Source organism: Garra rufa, chromosome 13, assembly GCF_049309525.1.
Source record: "Garra rufa chromosome 13, GarRuf1.0, whole genome shotgun sequence".
NCBI lineage: Eukaryota > Metazoa > Chordata > Actinopteri > Cypriniformes > Cyprinidae > Garra > Garra rufa.
Window position 1 is genome coordinate 12,356,335 of NC_133373.1, and position 18,987 is coordinate 12,375,321.

An 18,987-nucleotide genomic window follows, 5' to 3' on the forward strand; every position below is an offset into this window, starting at 1 on the left:
TGATGAATTATGAGGATTGTGATGTGGATGAAATGGATATGAAACACAGGAAAATGCAACACTGCGAGGAACGCGTCGACAGCGGCGTGGATTCGCTAAGGGAGGACGAGTATATGAAAATTGTGGAGGAAATGGAGATTTTGCGTTTTGAAGACCCGAACGTCAATCCAAAAGGGACGTGTGAACCTTGGACGCAAGAAGTCACTGAGGATGGAGACACGTAAGTGTAGCATTTTTGATTTTTAAATAACAATGCAGTTTCCCAGCATGAAAAAAAAAATGTGCAGAAATTGATTGAATGCAACTTGCAACAAGCGTGACCAAAACCTGCTTTACTGTTCTGAGTGAGGGTCTAACGTTAAAAATAATTGATTACATTAAATGAAGCAATGCATTTATTTTTTAGATTACTAGATTGCCATTCCCTTCGCTCGATAAAAAAAGACGTTAAAATATTTGTAAAAATGTTTCATTAGAACCAACTGAGCAATATTTGCAAACCAACAAACAAAAATAACTTTCGTTCACTAACTTTATAGAGCTTTAAATTAATTTGCGAAATACCGCGGAAGTAAACAAATCTCGTTTTGGAGCAGCGCCCAAAATGGGCGGCGCTTGTGTAACAAAGTGCGCAGGCAGGAAAGTCCCTGGCGTGCGGCCAAGCGAAGATAATGTATCAGATGTGTGGAGCCACACTGGTTGGAAATAACCTTAAAAACTCCATTCTTGCGAAACGCCGCCTGCTCGTTCTCTCTCTCTCTCTCTGTGTGTGTGTGTTGTGTGTGCGCGCGCTTAACCACATCCTCTGAGAGTGTTCTTAAAATATTTTCTAAAAAAAACCCTCCCACATTATTTTCCAGGTATCTTCACCTTGCCATCATTCACGAGGCAGAAGAGTATGCCATCCAGATTATCAAACAGTGTCAGAACGACCCGTTCCTCAACAAACAGAACAACCAAAGACAGGTAATTACCTGAAGTGTTCACGAAGAGCTCACTTTCTTACCAAACTCAAGTTGTTTTCCAATCCTGACTAACGTCAACCTTCATTTGCAGACTGCATTGCATCTTGCCGTCATCACAGAACAGCCACACATGGTGGACAAACTGCTAAAGGCCGGCTGTGATGCCCGACTGGTCGACCAGAATGGAAACACAGCCCTCCACATCGCCTGCAAACGAGGCTCGCTAGCTTGCTTCTCAGTACTGACTCAGATTCAGACCCAGCATCTGCAATCCATTCTCAACTTCCCAAATTACAGCGGTAAGTCAAACTTATGAATTCGAAGTAAATTTGAATGAGTTTTTCCTAAAAAAAAAAACAAAACAAAAAAAAAAACATTTTTTAAAGTACCATCTTTTTTTTTTTCTATAGGACACACGTGTCTCCATATAGCTGCTATTAACAACTACCTCTCGATAGTGGAGAGTCTAGTCCAGCTTGGGGCGGATGTAAACACAAAGGTACGGTATAAGTTTGAAACACTCTCCAGCTACATAAATATATTTGATATGCTTGCAAAGAGAGCTAATGTACAACTTCTTGTGTTTAGGAGCAATGCAGCGGCCGAACGTCACTCCACTTGGCTGTGGATCTGCAGAATCTGGCTTTGGTGCGCACACTCATTTCTCTGGGAGCCGATGTTAACAGTCTAACCTATGGCGGATACACGCCGTACCACCTGACCTTCGGCCGACAGAACAGCGAGATCCAAAGACAGCTGTTTGACCGGACGGCGCAAGAGCTGAGGCCGATGCCTGAGAGCGAATCAGAGGAAAGCGATGAGGAGTTTATGTCTGATGAGGATTGTGTAAGTTTGCTTAATGTTTTACATTCCATCCTAATGTTGATGAAATTCATTTTATGACTAGATTATTAATTTATCTTTTGTTTCTTTTTTAATAGATCTATGATGACATCCAGTTTTGTGGGAGATAGTTTGGATCTCAGGACAACGTTCACTATTATGCAAAGCAGCGAAGGCTGTAGGTGCTGTCTCAAGGTCTGGGACGGGGTGTGCCGTATCCCAAGACGCCAATCCCTCGATGGGACTCTGCTAAGGTGGAAAAGAAGAGAGCCGAAACCTCCGAAGCTAATGGCGGCGGTGCTGTAGAACATGGAAAGAACCCCAGAGATCTGGACCAAAACTTTACCGATATTTCTGAAGCCAAAGAGTTGGGAAAATGTATATTTTGTGAATACATACTGTATAGAGAGAGCTATATTTTTATATTTGTAAATATGTGAGATGGAACACTTGTCAATACTGTTTATAGTCTATATAAATATATATTACACTGTGAAAATATTTTTACATTAAAATCCAAAGAACAGAAATGAATTTCCGAGTCTGGGTGTTTCTTGTTTTGAATGATTTCTGAAGGCCTGGAAATTTTCTGAATTGTGAAACTTGTGAAAGAACATGTAAACCCCTGTAAGCGGTGGAATACCAGCCCATAGTGTCGGTTCAGAAAAAAAAAAAGCCCTTGGTGTGTACAGTAACTGTATTTCCTTTCTGGAACACATGAGTCACGTAGATGCGTCATTATAGTTTGACTAAAATTCCTTGGGTCTGCTAAGTGGAGTCATGAATAACTGACTCACGCTTGGTAAGAAGTTCCCCACAAGAAAGAGAAATGAGCACTTGACCACTAGAGGCGTGAGATGCATAATCATTATATACTCATTGATCGGATTATATTATATCCGAGTCTGTAAACACATGATGGATCAGAGCAATTTTATGGATTATTCAGATCGCCACCTAATGCAAAGTCACAGCTCTTGACTTAAAAAGGCATTAATCATGTTTGTGGAGACGGATGAGGCAGGGATTGTGAATTTTAGGGAAATTCCATAGCTTTGTTCTCCTGACAATGACTATCACACTCTTAAAAGCACTGGAAAGATTTTAATGTGACATAACCATATTTATCACTGTCACATGACGAGAGGTGAATTCCAACTTCATTCCATAGATGTCTATATATATATATATATATATATATATATATACACACACATACACAGTCAAACCAAAAATTATTCAGCCACATTATTGTTCTGACACAGATTAACTGAGTTTGTGTCATATTTTATTACCATTTTATAAACTATATTGAATAAACTGTCATATAGTGAGAAATGTTAAAGGTGTCTGAATACATTTAGGTTAATGTTTTTAAAGAGGACTTTTCTGCTCATTAAGGCTGCATTTACTTGATTAAAAAAAAACAGAAAAACAGTAATATATTGTGAAATATTATTGCAATTTAAAACAGTGGTTTTCTATTTTAATGTGAAGCAGCACTGAATTTCCAGAAATCATTCTAATATGCTGATTTATCATCAGTGTTGAAACACTTACGCTGCTTAATATTTTTTTTGGAAGCCGCACTCTTAAAAATAAAGGTGCTTTAAAAGGTTCTTCACAGTGACGCCATAGAAGAACCATTTTTGTTTCCACAAATAACCATTCAGTCGAAGGTTCTTTAAAGAACCATCTCTTTCTTACCTTCTTATAATCTGAAGAACCTTATTTCACCACAAAGAACCTTTTGTGAAACAGAAAGGTTCTTCAGATGTTAAAGGTTCTTTATGGAACCATTTAGACAAGAGTGTGTGATGCTTTTGGATTCTTTGATGAATAAAACATTAAAAAGAACTGCATTTATTTAAAATAGAAATCTTTTCTAACAATATACACTGCTGTTTAAAGTTTGGTGTCAGTATTTTCTTTCTTTCTTTAAAAGAAATTAATGATTTGATTCAGCAAGAATGTGAAATCAACATGTTAAATCGGTTAAAAATGATAGTAAACACTTATTGTGTTAGAAAAGGTTTCTATTTTGAATAAATGCTGTTCTTTTTAATGTTTTATTCATCAAAGAATCCTGAGAAAAGTATCACAGGTGCAAAAAAAGTAGCACATCTGTTTCCAACACTGATGATAAAAAAAAAAAAATATTAAAATGATTTCTGAAGGATCATGTGACACTGCAGACTGGAGAAATAAGGCTGAAAATTTAGTTTGCATCACAGAAATAAATTATATTTTAAAAGTATATTAAAATAGAAAACAGTTCATTTAAATTGCAATTAAATATCATAATATTAGCTTTTTTGTATGCTTAATCAAATAAAAACACTCTTGAAGAGCTGAACAGAATTAAAAAAAAAAAAACATTGTTTTTAATTGTTCTTAAATGTATGTTTACAAATCTATATTTTGTAAAAGAAGTCTCTTTTGCTCAACAAGGCTGCATTTATTTAATCAAAAATATTATTACAATTTAAAACAACCATTTTTTATTTTAATATATTTTAAAATACATTTATTCCTGTGATGCAAATCTGAATTTTCAGCATCATTACTCCAACCTTCAGTGGCACGTGATCATTCAAAAATCATTCTAATATATAGACTTGCATGTTTTCAAAGAAAAAGATTTTCTAAATTCTGAAAAGAACATTTGAAATATAAATCTTTCCTAACATTATAAATATCTTTACTGTCACTATAGATCAATTAAATGCATCCCTGCTGAAATTACTTAACTACTTAATCTGATCTTCTTTTATCAAGCTGATATATATCTTGCATGTATCGCAGTCATATCTGTTCATATGTTACAAACTTGTGTAGTATCTGGTTAAGTAACTAGAGAATGAGGGCAAGTCAGATCATCAGTGTGATTAAACTCAAAACCATGTGTTTGACGTTCCTTGCGTGATAATCACTAGTCAGCCCTAATTGACTTGTTACACTAAACACGCTCAAAGTCCACAAAGAATTCCACGAAACGGAAAACAGATTTGTTAAATATTTCCCTGCTGTCCCAGCTAGGGAAATCACGGGATGCAGTGAAAATAAACGACGTGCACGATGGGGACTCCCCCATGAAAAAAAAATCGCGAAAGAAAAGAAGGGAGCAGGAATCTTGACCGTATTTTTCTCAAAATGTATTTAATGGAACGGGGAATTTACATGAGAACAAAAGCTCAGAACGGGATCCTACGTATCTCAATACTGTGAGCAGCACCCTGGAGATCTCAGTCCTTCTCAGCCAGACAAACCAAATGAGTGTCCACCTCTGACTCTGACAGAATCCTGGAACAGAGCAAACAAGCAAGTCATTTTAGGTGCCACAACCACAAAAAATATAATAGAAATAAATACGTATCTGGCATATGGGACACGTCAAATGTGACATAAATGAGGCATGTTGCATCATTTGACGAATATCAATACTGAAGCCATCTAGAAGTGATTTTCTGTAGAACACAGTGCAGATCTCTCCGTGTAGATGGTGAACATGGTTTCTTCCACCCACCTGAATTTCGGATCCTCTGCTGTGATGACGCCTACCTCCAACTCAGATGGCTTGAAATCGATTGACAGCACAGTTGATAAACAAGTGATCGCCGTCTAGGGATGGAAATTCTTTATTAGTCCAAATCTACTTGTTAAATGAATTGAAACACAGATAATTCAGATTCTAAATAGTTCAAAGTAGCACTCTTCCTGATCAAAACTGTATTAAGTAGAGCACTGTTGATGTTAACATAACCTTTCATTGTTTCATAGATTTTAAGACACATAGATTCGGTATACTGTTTCCAAAGAAATTGTGTAATAAATCAGGAAGCAAGCATACCTAACCAAATATTTCTGTAATAACTTCAACTACATTATTGAGCAAAGCAAGTTTAGAGGAAGTTGATATTTCCATTCTGAAGAAACGGCGCTTTGGTGTTTAGACGTAGATCTGTTATTTAAAAACACTCTTTGGGGCCAGTTGCTTAAAGAGATGAAAGAGAAGAAACTGTTGAATAAAGTCATTATTTTTGTTTTCTTTGAGCACAAAAATGATTCTCGTAGCTTTATAAAATACCACTGATGTCACATGGACTATTTTAATGATGTCCTTACTACCTTTCTGGGCCTTGGACATGTCAGTTGCATTGCAGTCTATGCAGGATCAGAAAGATATCTTAATGTTGAGATCCATCTTTTCACACTGAGGGACTCATATGCAACTATTACAGAAGGTTCAAACGCTCACTGATGCTCCAGAAGGAAAAACCATGCATTAAGAGCCGGGGGGGGTGAAAATTTTTGAACCGAATGGAGATGTGTACATTTTTCTTATTTTGCCAAATTATTTTATTTTTTCATGTAGTACTGCCCTTCAGAGGCCACAGAAGATTGCTACATGTTTCCCAAAAGACAAAATAAGTTAAATTTACCCCAATCTCCAAATTCAAAAAGTTTTCACCCCTGGTTTTTCCTTCTGGAGCAAAGGGTTCAAATAGACAAAAATGCTGGAAAACTAAAGAATCTGTGGGAATTTTCTGAAGAACAGCAGGCAGTTTAACTGTTCAGAACAAACAAGGGACTTATGAACAACTATCACTAAAAAAAAAAGAAAAAAAAAAAAAAAAGAAGCACAGCTGTGTATCATTCAGGTAAGAACACAGTATTAAGACTCAAGGGGATGTAAACTTTTGAACGGGGTCATTTTTATTAATTCAACTATTATTTTCTCTTGTGGACTGTATGTAAACATCTTTTATGTGATATATCTTATTCAGGTCAGTAGTAAATAAACTTACAAAGCTGAAATCAAATTTATTGAAGCTGTGTCAAAATGTTTTCTTGGATTTAGATTTTTCAAAGCGACTGTACCTCAACTGTCTGCGCGAAGGTCCAATCGAGTTTCTTCTTCACTTTTTTCTCCAGAAAGCTTGTAGCCTCTGTCTGCTTCACGCCGGCAGCCGTGGCCTTGAAGCCACAGTAATAACCTGCTGGGTCACACTTATAAACCTGTGGCCCGAGTTCCTCATCTACACCAATTACAATCATGCCTGGAAAAGATACAGCAACACAAAACATTGTGGAACTTTGTACAGCAAGTTGTGCATAAACAACCAACATGCAATGTTAAAGTACCTCTATTATGCCATTTCGGATACTGTAGCCGTATGTGAATGTAAACGATCTGCAAAGTTGTGAAGCCGAAAAGAGCCTGAATGAGTCGTTAATAATTCAAATCCCACTTTTGTGACAGCTACACATCACAGGGTAATACATTTGCATAATTCCCGCCTATGTTCTACGTTGGCCAGCTGCGAACAAATTGACCCGCCTTCAAATATTTTATTTTACTACGACTGCTGCTCTCATCTTAGAGTGTTCAACGTGGGATTCACAAAACGTGGCTTGATGGCTCAGTACCCAGTTTATTTGGACCAGCTGGCTCCACTGAATCACAACCTGTAAGTAAGATGAGTAACAGATGTTTATATTTCTATCAAGCGTTCAAAATACAAAACTACGGCAATGGTTGTATTGTTTACGACACGCACTGAATACAGTACCCAATCACAACAGACTGGACTATTTAACCAATCAGAGCAGAGTAGGCTCACAGAAAGGAGGGTTTTAGAGAGACTAGATCTTAGAACTGCTTTGAAAAAAAAAAACAGTTTGAGAATCGCTGGAAAATGTCATGATATTTGATATTAAATGCAGATTTTGAGAAAACTAAAGCATTATTTTGACCTTGCATGAACGTAAACAGTATTAGTATTAGGAACCTTAAAAAGACTTTAAAGCTTAAAGCTGTATACTGTTGTACTGATTTCAACAGGGTTTCTTGTCTCTGTCTCAGATTTCATCAAAAATATCTTAATTTGTTAGATATCTTAATTTTGAGATCCATCTTTTCACACTGAGGACAGCTGAGAGATTTTAATTTAACTATTACAGAAGGTTCAAACGCTCACTGCTCCAGAAGGAAAAACAATGCATGAAGAGCCGGGGGGTGAAAACTTTTGAACAGAATAGAGATGTGTACATTTTTCTTATTTTGCCTAAATATGATATTTTTTCATTTAGTACTGCCCTTCAGAGGCTACAGAAGATAGTTACATGTTTTCCAGAAGACAAAATAAGTTACATTTACTGGATCTTAGAACAGCTTCAAACAAATAGTTTGAGAATCACTGGTAAATGAGATGATATTAAATGCATATTCTGAGAAAACGGAAGCATTATTTTTTTTTACCTCGCATGCATGTAAACCTATTGTAGGAGACTCCCAAAACAGTATTAGGAACCTTAAAAATGGCATTATAGGGGCACTTTAAAGCTTGAGCCTGTATACTGTTGTACTATTTTAGACAGAGTAAAAGAAATTTAAATAGTAAATTGAAGGAAACACAATACCAAGGTTATTACAGTTAACTAAAACAATAAAAACATGTTACTTAAACTCAATTTAATGTGAAATTAAAAAAAGAAAAAAAAAACACACATATACAAGCATACATACATATATATATATATATACACATATATATATATATATATATATATATATATATATATATATATATAAATATATATATATAAAACTAAAATAACTAATACAGAAATAAAACTACATAGGCAAAACTAAACCTAATAAAATGACAAAAACACGTTAATATTGATATCAAATAAAAAAAATAATAAAAACGGCCTTTACTATTTTTTATACTATTTATTTATATTACTATTATAAAAACAAGTAGTTTTCTGACAGTAGTTTGTGGTTTTGTGTATTTTACAGTGAGTTTTTAAGCTTTTACAAAATCTGAAAGGAAAAATAAAAATGTAATAAAATAGGTTTTACAAGAAAAATCAATTTTTATTATTATTTTTTTTAAATCCTAAAACCTGATCCTATTGTGCTATGTCAAAGATGTATTGTTGTTGCCAAGTTTTTTGACATTTTTGTAAAGAAAACAAAACTTACTTGAAACCAATTTATTGTGAATTGAAAAAAAAGAAACAGCTCTCCATTACTTTTTAATTCATTTCACACACAAAAAAAAATAACTCAAAGAACAAATGTTTTCAGCTAAGAAAAAAAGGTACTGTTCTCGGTATCTTGTTTTTCAGTGTGTATGTCTAAAGACTCTCAAATCAAGATTTACTTGAGAAGCAAAATGGCAAAAGATAAGAAGTATGATTAAAACAAGAACAAATATCCACCAATAGGCTCGGAAAATCCAATTTTTTTCAATGTTTTCTGATCTCATTGACAGATACTGGTTCTTGTTTCAAACATTAACTTTTAAAATTTAATTTTTTTTTAACTTCTTGAAAATTCAAGACTTAAGGGATGTAACGATATCTAAAGCACTTTGAGAGTTCAAAATTCAATATACTACGCCAGAGCGCGTACACAGGTAACGAGCCGGATGATAAACTCGTGCTCAGGAGAGATGGACGTGGCTGTGTATCACAGGTAAAAAATGATATAAATACTGTTCAGTTTCTCGCAAAAAACTATCGTTTTGTGTCTTAGGACATCAATGTATCGTCACGAGCCGCAGGGTGTAATTTGGATTTGTCTGTGCATGTTTTTTTTTTTTACTTTTAAAGGTCTGGTGCCCATCCACTGCCATTATATGGCTGGCAGACTGCACCGGTTTTAGTTAAAAATCTTTGTTTGTGTTCTGCTGAAGAAACAAAGTCACCTACATCTTGGATGCCCTGGGGGTAAAAATTTTCATTTTTGGGTGAATTGTCCCTTTAGGAGCTCCAACCCATGTTCCTAAGAAAAGTTAAGTCTTAAAAACTTAAACGTAATTATTTTTGCTGTACACTGCAGTAGGGAAATTACAATACTTTGTTCCTAATTTCTACACTTGAAAGAGATATAATGAATTTGGACTGCAGTGACGTTACCCATTTAAACCGCTAACTGTCAGCAATTCATACTGCACTTTTAAGCTTTAACTTTGACGGAAACGGCAGTAGAGCTTTTATTTGGAAGAAAAACTCTTCAGTGAAACCAGGCTTACAAAAACGCACATTACTACAAATGTAGTGAAATTCTGTAATCATCTGCCATGAAAATAAAGCATAACTGGTGGTCGTTGCATTCCCAAATGTGCTAAACTCACAGCACATGCAATAAATTAGTTCACTGCATTCAGTGTGAACTGAGCCGTTCTGAGGCGCGGAAAACACCGGAATACGAGCCGATTGTCTGAACGAAGCAAAAACAAACTTGATAAAAGGATTAGTCTGTATTGTGCTTTCGGTTTTAATTCATTCGACACATACTGTGTAAAATCATAATAGCCCAAAACACAACTTTAAAGACCTTTTATGTTAGAATAAGAAGTGAAACCTATTGTTTCATATTATCATATGACCACGATGATATCAAGACAATAATATCAAGATAATACCGTTGCATCCCTACAAGACTTCATATCATCTTTTTTTACTTACAGTAAATGTATCATGATTTAAGGATGTTTAAATATTTGTATTGGAAAAAAAAAACTTTATGACTTTATGAATGTAGGAATTCAGCATAAGTTTTGACTTACAGCAGCCGAGCGGCCTCATCTCTGCATTCTGTGTATAAACCTGAGAGATGTCAGCGATCCTTTTACAAAGCATGTCTACTGGAATCTCATAACCATACTTGTACTTCCAGTTGGCGGCTTCGTAGCGAGCTCGCTGCACTTGAGACCTGCTGTCAGCTGAAGGCAAAAACACAAGCCATTGATGAGCACATCAGTTCCAGCAGACATGATGAAAATGACTGTGTGGATGACATCTGTACCTGTCATTCCTGACATGACGCAGCCAATGTTCTCTGTGATTCTGAATAAGTGTGTGACAGTGGAAGAATCAAGCAGCTTGTCCTGGAAAAAAACAGATTGTCTTCGATCACCAGCATCACTGGAACTTACCAGTGACATTAATAAAAGTCACCTTTTCCACCAATAGTTCCGCAAAAACAAATTCCATGTTGAAAAAAAAAATTGAATTAAAACCAGTTAAGATGAATGTGTTGCTTTATTTGTGGTTCAGTTATAGAAGAGCCAATTGCATCATTGTTTATTTCTCAAGTCAGTGAAACACAGGCTGATTGTGAGAGATGTTTCTCAGACGCCCTGGCCTAATTTCAATGGAAAAAGCGTACATTACAGCAGACTTACTGGGACTTTTTTCTGTGTGACGACTACCGCGCAGTCTTTCCCCCGAACAGCAACTGATGTCAGACCACCCTGGTTTATGGCCTTGAATGCATATTCTGTAAAAATGTCATGAAGTTATTTATAAGGTTAAAAGATACTAGCAAAGTTAATGCAACTTTTCTATGGGAATAGCTTCAACTCTCAATACAGAAGAAAGAAAACAAAAAAATCAAAAAACTAACAAAATAAAAACTGCTTTTTAGATTATTTAGATAATTAGTCTATTTTCCAGTGAGTTTTAAAGCTTATACAAAATCAGAAATCTTAAAATGTAATAAAATAAGGTTTACAAGAAAAATCTTTGTCCTTTGATTTTAATTATTTATTTGAATTATTTTTAAAATTATTTTTGCTTTTTATGCACCTGATCCTATTGTGCTATGTGAAAGATATATGGTTGTTGCTAGGGTTGCAAAGGGGTGGAACATTTCCGGTAAATTTCCGTAAATTTTCCAAAAATCCCAGGAAGATTCCAAAATTTCTGGAAAGTTTCCGGAAATTTACTGGGCATTTTCCAACTTTTTGCAACTGCCAAGTTTTTTTTTATATAAATTGTTCAATGAAATTGTAAACAATGCAGTATTTTGGTGGAAACTGCGGTTGCCGTGGTATTTTTTTGTAAACAAAAACTAAAATCTCACCAATATATGTGACCCTGGACCACAAATCCAGTTTCAAGTTGTATGGCTATATTTGTAGCAATAGCCAAAACGGCACTGTGGATCAAAAGACTGATTTTTCTTTTATCCCAAAAATCATTAGGATATTAAGTAAAAATCATGTTCCAGGAAGATATTTTGCAAATCTCCTAACTTACTGTAAATATATCAAAACTTAATTTCTGATTAGTAACATGCATTGCTAAGAACTTCATTTGGACAACTTTAAAGGTGATTTTCTCAAGATTTTGATTTTGTTGCACTCTTATTTAGTAAAATAGTTAAATCTATTAAACTATATCGTCCAACGTAAAGATTATATATTTAGTTTTAGCAGATTTTGCAGACCCTTACGACTGGTTTTGTGGTCCAGGGTCATGTATCAATGCACTTCATTGTAATATTATTATATTATATCAATTACCACACATTTATAAATAGTTAAAATCTGTAATCTGTAAATGTGTGATGAAACTATTATATTAAGCATCACTGAGCCCATTCATCATTCACTCTCTGCTAGTGCTAACGGTCTAGCTATTAGACTAAATAGGACTTTATATATAAAATAAAGGGAAAAATACACACACACATGCAGAAGACATTTTGTGCGACAGAATAATAATTACGTGAGTTCATACTAACTGCTGCTGCGAGAGAGATTGAATGTAAACTGCTTTATAGGGGACATGACTGTGCACTTACTAGCTCTTATTCAAGTCAAATAAAGTCGTCCGTACTCACCTACTTGATAAAGTCTCCCCTCCGGAGAAAAGATGGTGATGTGACGGTCAAATCCCGCGCTAGAACCCCGGGACATGTTTATAAGAAATGTATTAAGCGTAAAAATTAATGTATTAAGTGTTCCAGGCTATACAGAATAGCGACATGCAGAACGAATGACCCGGAAACACTGGTTTGTTTTTCCGGGTCAATATTAGACTCGAAGGCGCACACTGCAGAGTTATGTTTTTGCAGTAAAGAAATGTTATATAATGCGCATTTACTTTCTCTGTTAACAAAACTGTTGGCCCGCTAATGTATTTATTTAAAAACGCACTTATTTAAACTGTACTTGCAGGTAATAGCCTGTAATATCAATGAAAGAAAAGGCCACAAAAGTATACCTAAAGAGAACGTACTTTTATCGCCATGCTTCTCAACACACAAGTAGACTTTTTAAAATGTCAAATTAAAAGTTTTACTTTAAAGTACATTTTAAGTCAATCTTTTAATTACTTATTTAGAATTTAACTATCCACCTTTTTTCCTGTAAGAGTGGGCATTGACATTGGTCTCATCTGCCTCCATCTATTTTTAGCTGTACAAAACAGTTTGTTTTGCTGTCTAATATTGCAAATTGGTGTGTCTAACCATTATTTTAATAGATTATCTAAAATATGAACACACTGGTTTGTAGTGCAAACAGTTTTACCGTTTACTACACGTTGTTATTCTTCTCATTATTTCCCTATAGCGGATAATGAACCGGAAGTCTCACCCATAGGCTGATATATGAGTAACGAGTAAACATTATAAAAAAAAAATGTACTTAAGTATTATTTAAGTATGTCAAAAAGCACTCGAGTTTAATTTCATTCTAATTATTCTTAAATATTGCCACTCTATAAAACTTTTAACCCCTAAAAACCCTAACTCTCTTTAAACTCTAATTAGAATGCTTAAAGGTTGTATCAGCGATTTCTAGCCTGAAAAATAAAGTGTCAAATTCAGCTGAGCTTTCTTCACGATCCGCCCGCTGCCTGCCCCATAAATTGTCTGTGAAAAAAACACGTCTCTGTGGTCAGCCTAGGGTCCGAGATATGCCAAAAAAACAATCGGTGCTACCAACCTTTCCACAGAAAAACAAACAGTGTTCCAACCAATCACCGTCAGGGGGTTGGTGTTGTGGACTTTCGTACTGGTGCAGGGATGTGAGGGAGGCGGAGTGAAAGGCCACAACACCAACCCCCTGACGGTGATTGGTTGGAACACTGTTTGTTTTGCTGTGAATCGTTGGTAGCACCGATTGTTTTTTTTTTTTTTTTTGTGGCATATCTCGGACCCTTTATGTTTCAGGCTTGAAATCACTGATACAACCTTTAACTGATTTAAAAACTGATTCCACATCAGTTTCCATATAACAGGGTTTCTACAGTCATGAACAAGTGAAATTTAAGACTTTTTAATACCACCTTAAATGAAATGTAAGACCTAAACCTGTAACAGAAATACACATTATATTACACACATACAGTATATGTAATATTTAAGGTGTTTAATGTAAAAAGAAAACTAAATTTCAAAACTAAAATGTCATGAATGATATTTATTACTACAATATACAATGAATTTTCCATATCAGCAGACAATATTCCACACAAAAATATTTTTATAAGCAATATTTTCATCAGTGTTCAACTTTTACATACTTAAATCAGCATATGTTTTATTTACCTTTATAAAGGCCTATGTTTTTTACTTTTTAAATGTATGCATCACCTTTCTTTTAAAATTATTACAATGCAACGACAAATTCTATAGGGCTGTCACCAGGCAGATTAAACAATTTACACCGCAAAATTACAAGTGCAATAAATCATGTTATAAGAATAATGTTTTAAATACATTTATGAATTTACAAACAAGAAATGTTTGGGGAATCTTCGTTCTGTCCAATGACTGTAAACAGTCATTAAGTGCGTGAGACTGAAGATATTTTAGCAGTAATGTGACCAAAAAAGACCCATCGAAACTGAATTTAAGACATTTTAAGACTTTTTAAGGCCTTTTATTTGGAAAATGTTATTTAAAACATTTTTAGACTTTTTAAGGACCCGCGGACACCCTGATATAATCATTTGTGGTTGTGCACATTCTCAGAAGTGGCCGATGTTTTACAAGGAGACCTTTAATAATCTTAAACGTTACTTTTAAAAAGTAACGCATTACAATATTGCGTTACTCCCTAAAAAAGTAACAAATTACGTTACTTAGTTATTTTTTTGGAAAGTAATGCGTTACGTTACTGTTGCGTTACTTTAAAATGGAACACTCCACTTTTTTTGGAAATAGGCTAATTCTCCAACTCCCCCCGAGTTAATAAGTTGAGTTTTACCGTTTTGAAATCCATTCAGCCGTTCTCCTGTTCTGGCGATATCACTTTTAGCATAGCTTAGCATAGATCAAATAGGACAAATATCGAAACTCGTTGGTCATTTTTGAACGCGATGCTTATAGGTGTAATAGGATTCAATGATCTATGCTAAGAACATTTGACTGAATGGTTCTTTGAGGAACCAAAATTGGTTCTTCTATATGGCATCACTGTGAAGAACCTTTTAAAGCACCTTTATTTTTAAGAGTGTACCCTCAACAATGCTTATGAAAAATAATACTTCCTCAAAGTTAATAAAGTGATCGTTTAAATACATATTTATGAATTTGAGGTAAATGTTTTTGACCCCAAACCTCTGAGGTACATGTTTGGCTGTCCTGACTTGGCGTTTCAGAAGATGCTGACCACACGGTTGTGAATGTTCTCTATCTTATCTATAAGAATGTTCAGTTTCGGAGAAAATGCTTTAGACTTATCTCAACTCACTTCCTTTAGGTTTTTGCAATTTGATTCTTAGAAGAATAGCTCATGCAGAGAAATTACATGCTTAAAAGTCAAGAAGATTAGGGTAAATAATTTTTTTATATTTATTTCAGCCCAGTGACAGTGTGCGATTTTCTCAAAGACAAAAGCAGAAAAGAAAATTACCAAAAGTATTTGAAGTGCATAAATTGGTAAGAAACACGGCCATTTCTTAAACACCTACCACACCGAAATCCCCTTGTGACCCAATTCAGCTTCGGAGAGTTAAACTGTGGGAGTATGTCAGAGTTGTTTCCTGCTCTCTCACAGCCTTTCCACAGGTACCAGCACAGATCGAGTTTTGCGTTTGTTTGAATCTGGATGTGTGTAAATGCCAGAACACTCATAATGGTCACTGTCCAAAATAAAGCTACTATAAATGGAAAATCAAGACTGTAAATAGAATCTGTGTGAAAACAGATCAAAGATCATTGACATTTTTAACAATCAACTTGAAATCACCTAGAAGAAAAGTCCCTGTCATCACTTCCCATTTTATTAATATGTAAAAAGTGTAAATGAAGTCACTTCTGTCACAGCAGGAGATTTGTACACACAATATTGACTACACCAGGGCTTGTGGCAAAAATGCCACCAGAAATGGCCTATAAATTCAAGACAATAGAGTAAAAAAGCCCCTGCACAATTAAACAACATATTACGGCTGAAATGTGAAAATTAATAAAAAGTGTCAGAATTACATTTAGATTCACTCACTCGTTTTTTTCATTGGTTTTAATGCAAAACCTTTGCGAGGGAAAGGTTGGGTGAATATAGGCTTGGAAACCAAACCTCCTCTTTGTTTCTCAAGGGATTTGTTTCTGCCATCCTAGCAAAACATTGCAACTGTCTTTGCTGTATTACGTGATCTTGATTGCACCTATGAAACATGACAAATGCTGTTATACTTTGGTGGAGTCGAGAATGACGAAACATGTTCTTTTCACTGAAAGTCATTACCGAATGGACATGTGTCCTGACATGTTATGGATCTGACATGGCAACGCTTAGTAAAGCCACTGCGAGTGAATCATGAATATCCCAAAATTCCCCTCACACACTCAACATGAAGTCATTATTGAAGCCATGCTGGAATTTTGTTGACCGTACATGGATTGTGCCAAAAATAAACGTGTGGTCACTTCTTGTGTGCTATGGGAATTTTAAAAAGGGAATTTAGTGGGGAGTATATATATATATATATATATATATATATATATACAGTCAAGGGCGAAATTATTCATACCCCTGGCAAATTCTGACTTAAAGTTACTTTTATTCGACCAGCAAGTTTTTTTTTTGATTAGAAATGACACAGACGTCTCCCAGAAGATAATAATCATAAACAATGTACAAGAGGCATCCGTGTGGAAAAAATCTACTAATCTTTTATTTACATTTGAACAAAAAGTGGCATGTCCAAAATTATTCATACTCTTCTCAATAATCAATAGAAAAGCCTTTATTGGCTACTACAGCAATCAAATGCTTCCTATAATTGCTGACCAGCTTTTTGCATGTCTCCACTGGTATTTTTGCCCAGTCATCTTTAGCGATGAGCTCCAACTCTTTCAGGTAGGAGGGTCTCCTTGCCATCACCCTGATCTTTAACTCCCTCCACAGATTCTCAATTGGATTTAAGTCAGGACTCTGGCTGGGCCACTGCAAAACGTTGATGTTTTTGTCTGCTAACCATTTCTTCACCACTTTTGCTGTGTGTTTTGGGTCGTTGTCGTGCTGAAATGTCCACTGGTGACAGTGGGGATGGTGTTCTTAGGGTTGAAGGCTTCTCCTTTTTTACGCCAAATGAAGGCTACATCATTGTGGCCAAACAATTCAATTTTTGTTTCATCTGACCATAAAACAGAAGACCAGAAGTCTTCTTCTTTGTCCAGATGAGCATTTGCAAAGGCCAAGCAAGCTTTTGTGTGCCTTATCTGGAGAAGTGGTGTCCTCCTTGCTCTGCGTCCGTGGAACCCAGCGGTGTGCAGTGTCCGTTGGACTGTCTACCTTGAGATGTTGCTACCAGCAGAGCCCAGATTCATCAGGATGGCCTTGGTGGTGATCCTTGGATTCTTTTTTACCTCTTTCACTATCCTCCTGGCCAGCAGAGGTGTCACTTTTGGCTTCCGATCATGTTCTCTGAGATTTTTCACATTGTGGAAAGTCTTGTATTTTTTAATAATACTTTGCACTGTAGCCACTGGAACTTCAAAACATTTAGATATGGTCTTATAGCCCTTTCCTGACTTGTGCCACAACGCGCAGCCGCAGATCCTCAGTGAGCTCCTTTGTCTTAGCCATGACTGTCCACAAACCAACAGCAGAAAGCTTCTGTTTTTCACCTGTTGAGTTGATTAAAACAGCTGTTCCCAATGAATCAGGGTAATTAGGATGCTTTAGAACAGCTTGGACTATTTGAAATGGTATAGAACTTTGGATTTTCTTATAGACTGCGACAGCTTGCAAAGGTTATGAATAATTTTGGACATGCCACTTTTTGTTCAAATGTAAATAAAAGCTGAGAAATATTTTTTTTCCACAATGATGCCTCTTGTACATCATCTTATTATCTTTTGGGAGAAGCCTGTGTCATTTCCGGTCAAAAAAAAAAAAAAATTTGAATAAAAAGTTGAATAAAAGTAACTTTAAGTCAGAATTTGCCAGGGGTATGAATCATTTCGGGCTTGACTGTATATATACATATATGTATGACAACTTCAACTGTCTTCAACCAATTTAAGTTCTCTGAAATTAATGTAAAGATTTATTTGCAACATATTTACTTGAGCAGTTTAGTTTTATTAAAAGAACCACATTTCTTAAACTAACCTGCAAAAATCAACATAAAATCATGAATTATAAAAAAGTTAAATGGTGTAGTAAGTGAAGGACACACATAATGTTGAATAACATTCACTCTTACAGCTTCCCTTAAATAGTTACAGTTCCTCTTTTCTAAAATCCCCTGAACTTTCCCTGTCACGTCTGGCCCAGGTGCGTGATAATACGTATCCCAGAAAGCATGCAAGGCTGCTGAGCGCTTCAGCAAAAACAATAATATTGCTGATACAGGCCTATGAATTGATCATAAGTTTGTTTAACTGTCTTTGGTGGAAGTACAAAGCTGCATTCAGATCAGCTGCCAGCTGCTTCCCAGAGCCATGTGAGGATATTGTGCTCTTGTCAAAGGGAGGAGATTGGCCTAAAACATGGAGTGGGGATTTACACATCTGTAATTGTTCAGCCGCTCAGGGGAATTCCCTCGTGCATGTATCTATTTGCTTTTTATGACCGAGGCGTATAATATAACATGAACCAAACCTCAGCGGGCAAACGCTTTTCTACTGTTGTCAACATCTGCTACTTCTGTTACCTTCACACTGACGGCAAGTCGATATTTTGATGTTTTTTTTTTTTTTTTTTGTCGTCGAAAACATACATCAAAAAGCAAAAAAGCCAACGCTTATAGCATGCTCTGCAAAATGTGTGAAAATGGGTTTTTGAGTTATGGGAACGGGGCTTTTGGTTGATGCAGTGCACAATGTAGCAAAAGCATTTACCACAAATCTTTGATGTGGATATGCAGATTTTCCCCCAAGACATGAAACAAGACTCTCATCTCTTTATGTTCTACA

General features: G+C 35.6%; 2 protein-coding genes across 2 annotated transcripts; one reads left to right on the forward strand and one right to left on the reverse strand.

Moving 5' to 3' along the window:
* Nucleotides 1–2: 2 nt before the first annotated feature.
* nfkbiaa (nuclear factor of kappa light polypeptide gene enhancer in B-cells inhibitor, alpha a) lies at nucleotides 3–2,342 on the forward strand. The gene is made up of 6 exons (XM_073816382.1): nucleotides 3–220; nucleotides 861–966; nucleotides 1,057–1,264; nucleotides 1,376–1,464; nucleotides 1,554–1,811; nucleotides 1,907–2,342. Exons 1-6 carry the CDS (start codon nucleotides 3–5, stop codon nucleotides 1,937–1,939), a joined length of 912 nt encoding a protein of 303 aa, XP_073672483.1. The 3' UTR covers nucleotides 1,940–2,342.
* A 2,606-nt stretch (nucleotides 2,343–4,948) lies between these two features.
* psma6b (proteasome 20S subunit alpha 6b) lies at nucleotides 4,949–12,631 on the reverse strand. The gene is made up of 7 exons (XM_073853198.1): nucleotides 12,454–12,631; nucleotides 11,012–11,106; nucleotides 10,633–10,714; nucleotides 10,394–10,549; nucleotides 6,690–6,868; nucleotides 5,335–5,429; nucleotides 4,949–5,111 (listed from the first exon to the last, which is right to left on the reverse strand). Exons 1-7 carry the CDS (start codon nucleotides 12,527–12,529, stop codon nucleotides 5,054–5,056), a joined length of 741 nt encoding a protein of 246 aa, XP_073709299.1. The 5' UTR covers nucleotides 12,530–12,631; the 3' UTR covers nucleotides 4,949–5,053.
* Nucleotides 12,632–18,987: the final 6,356 nt, after the last annotated feature.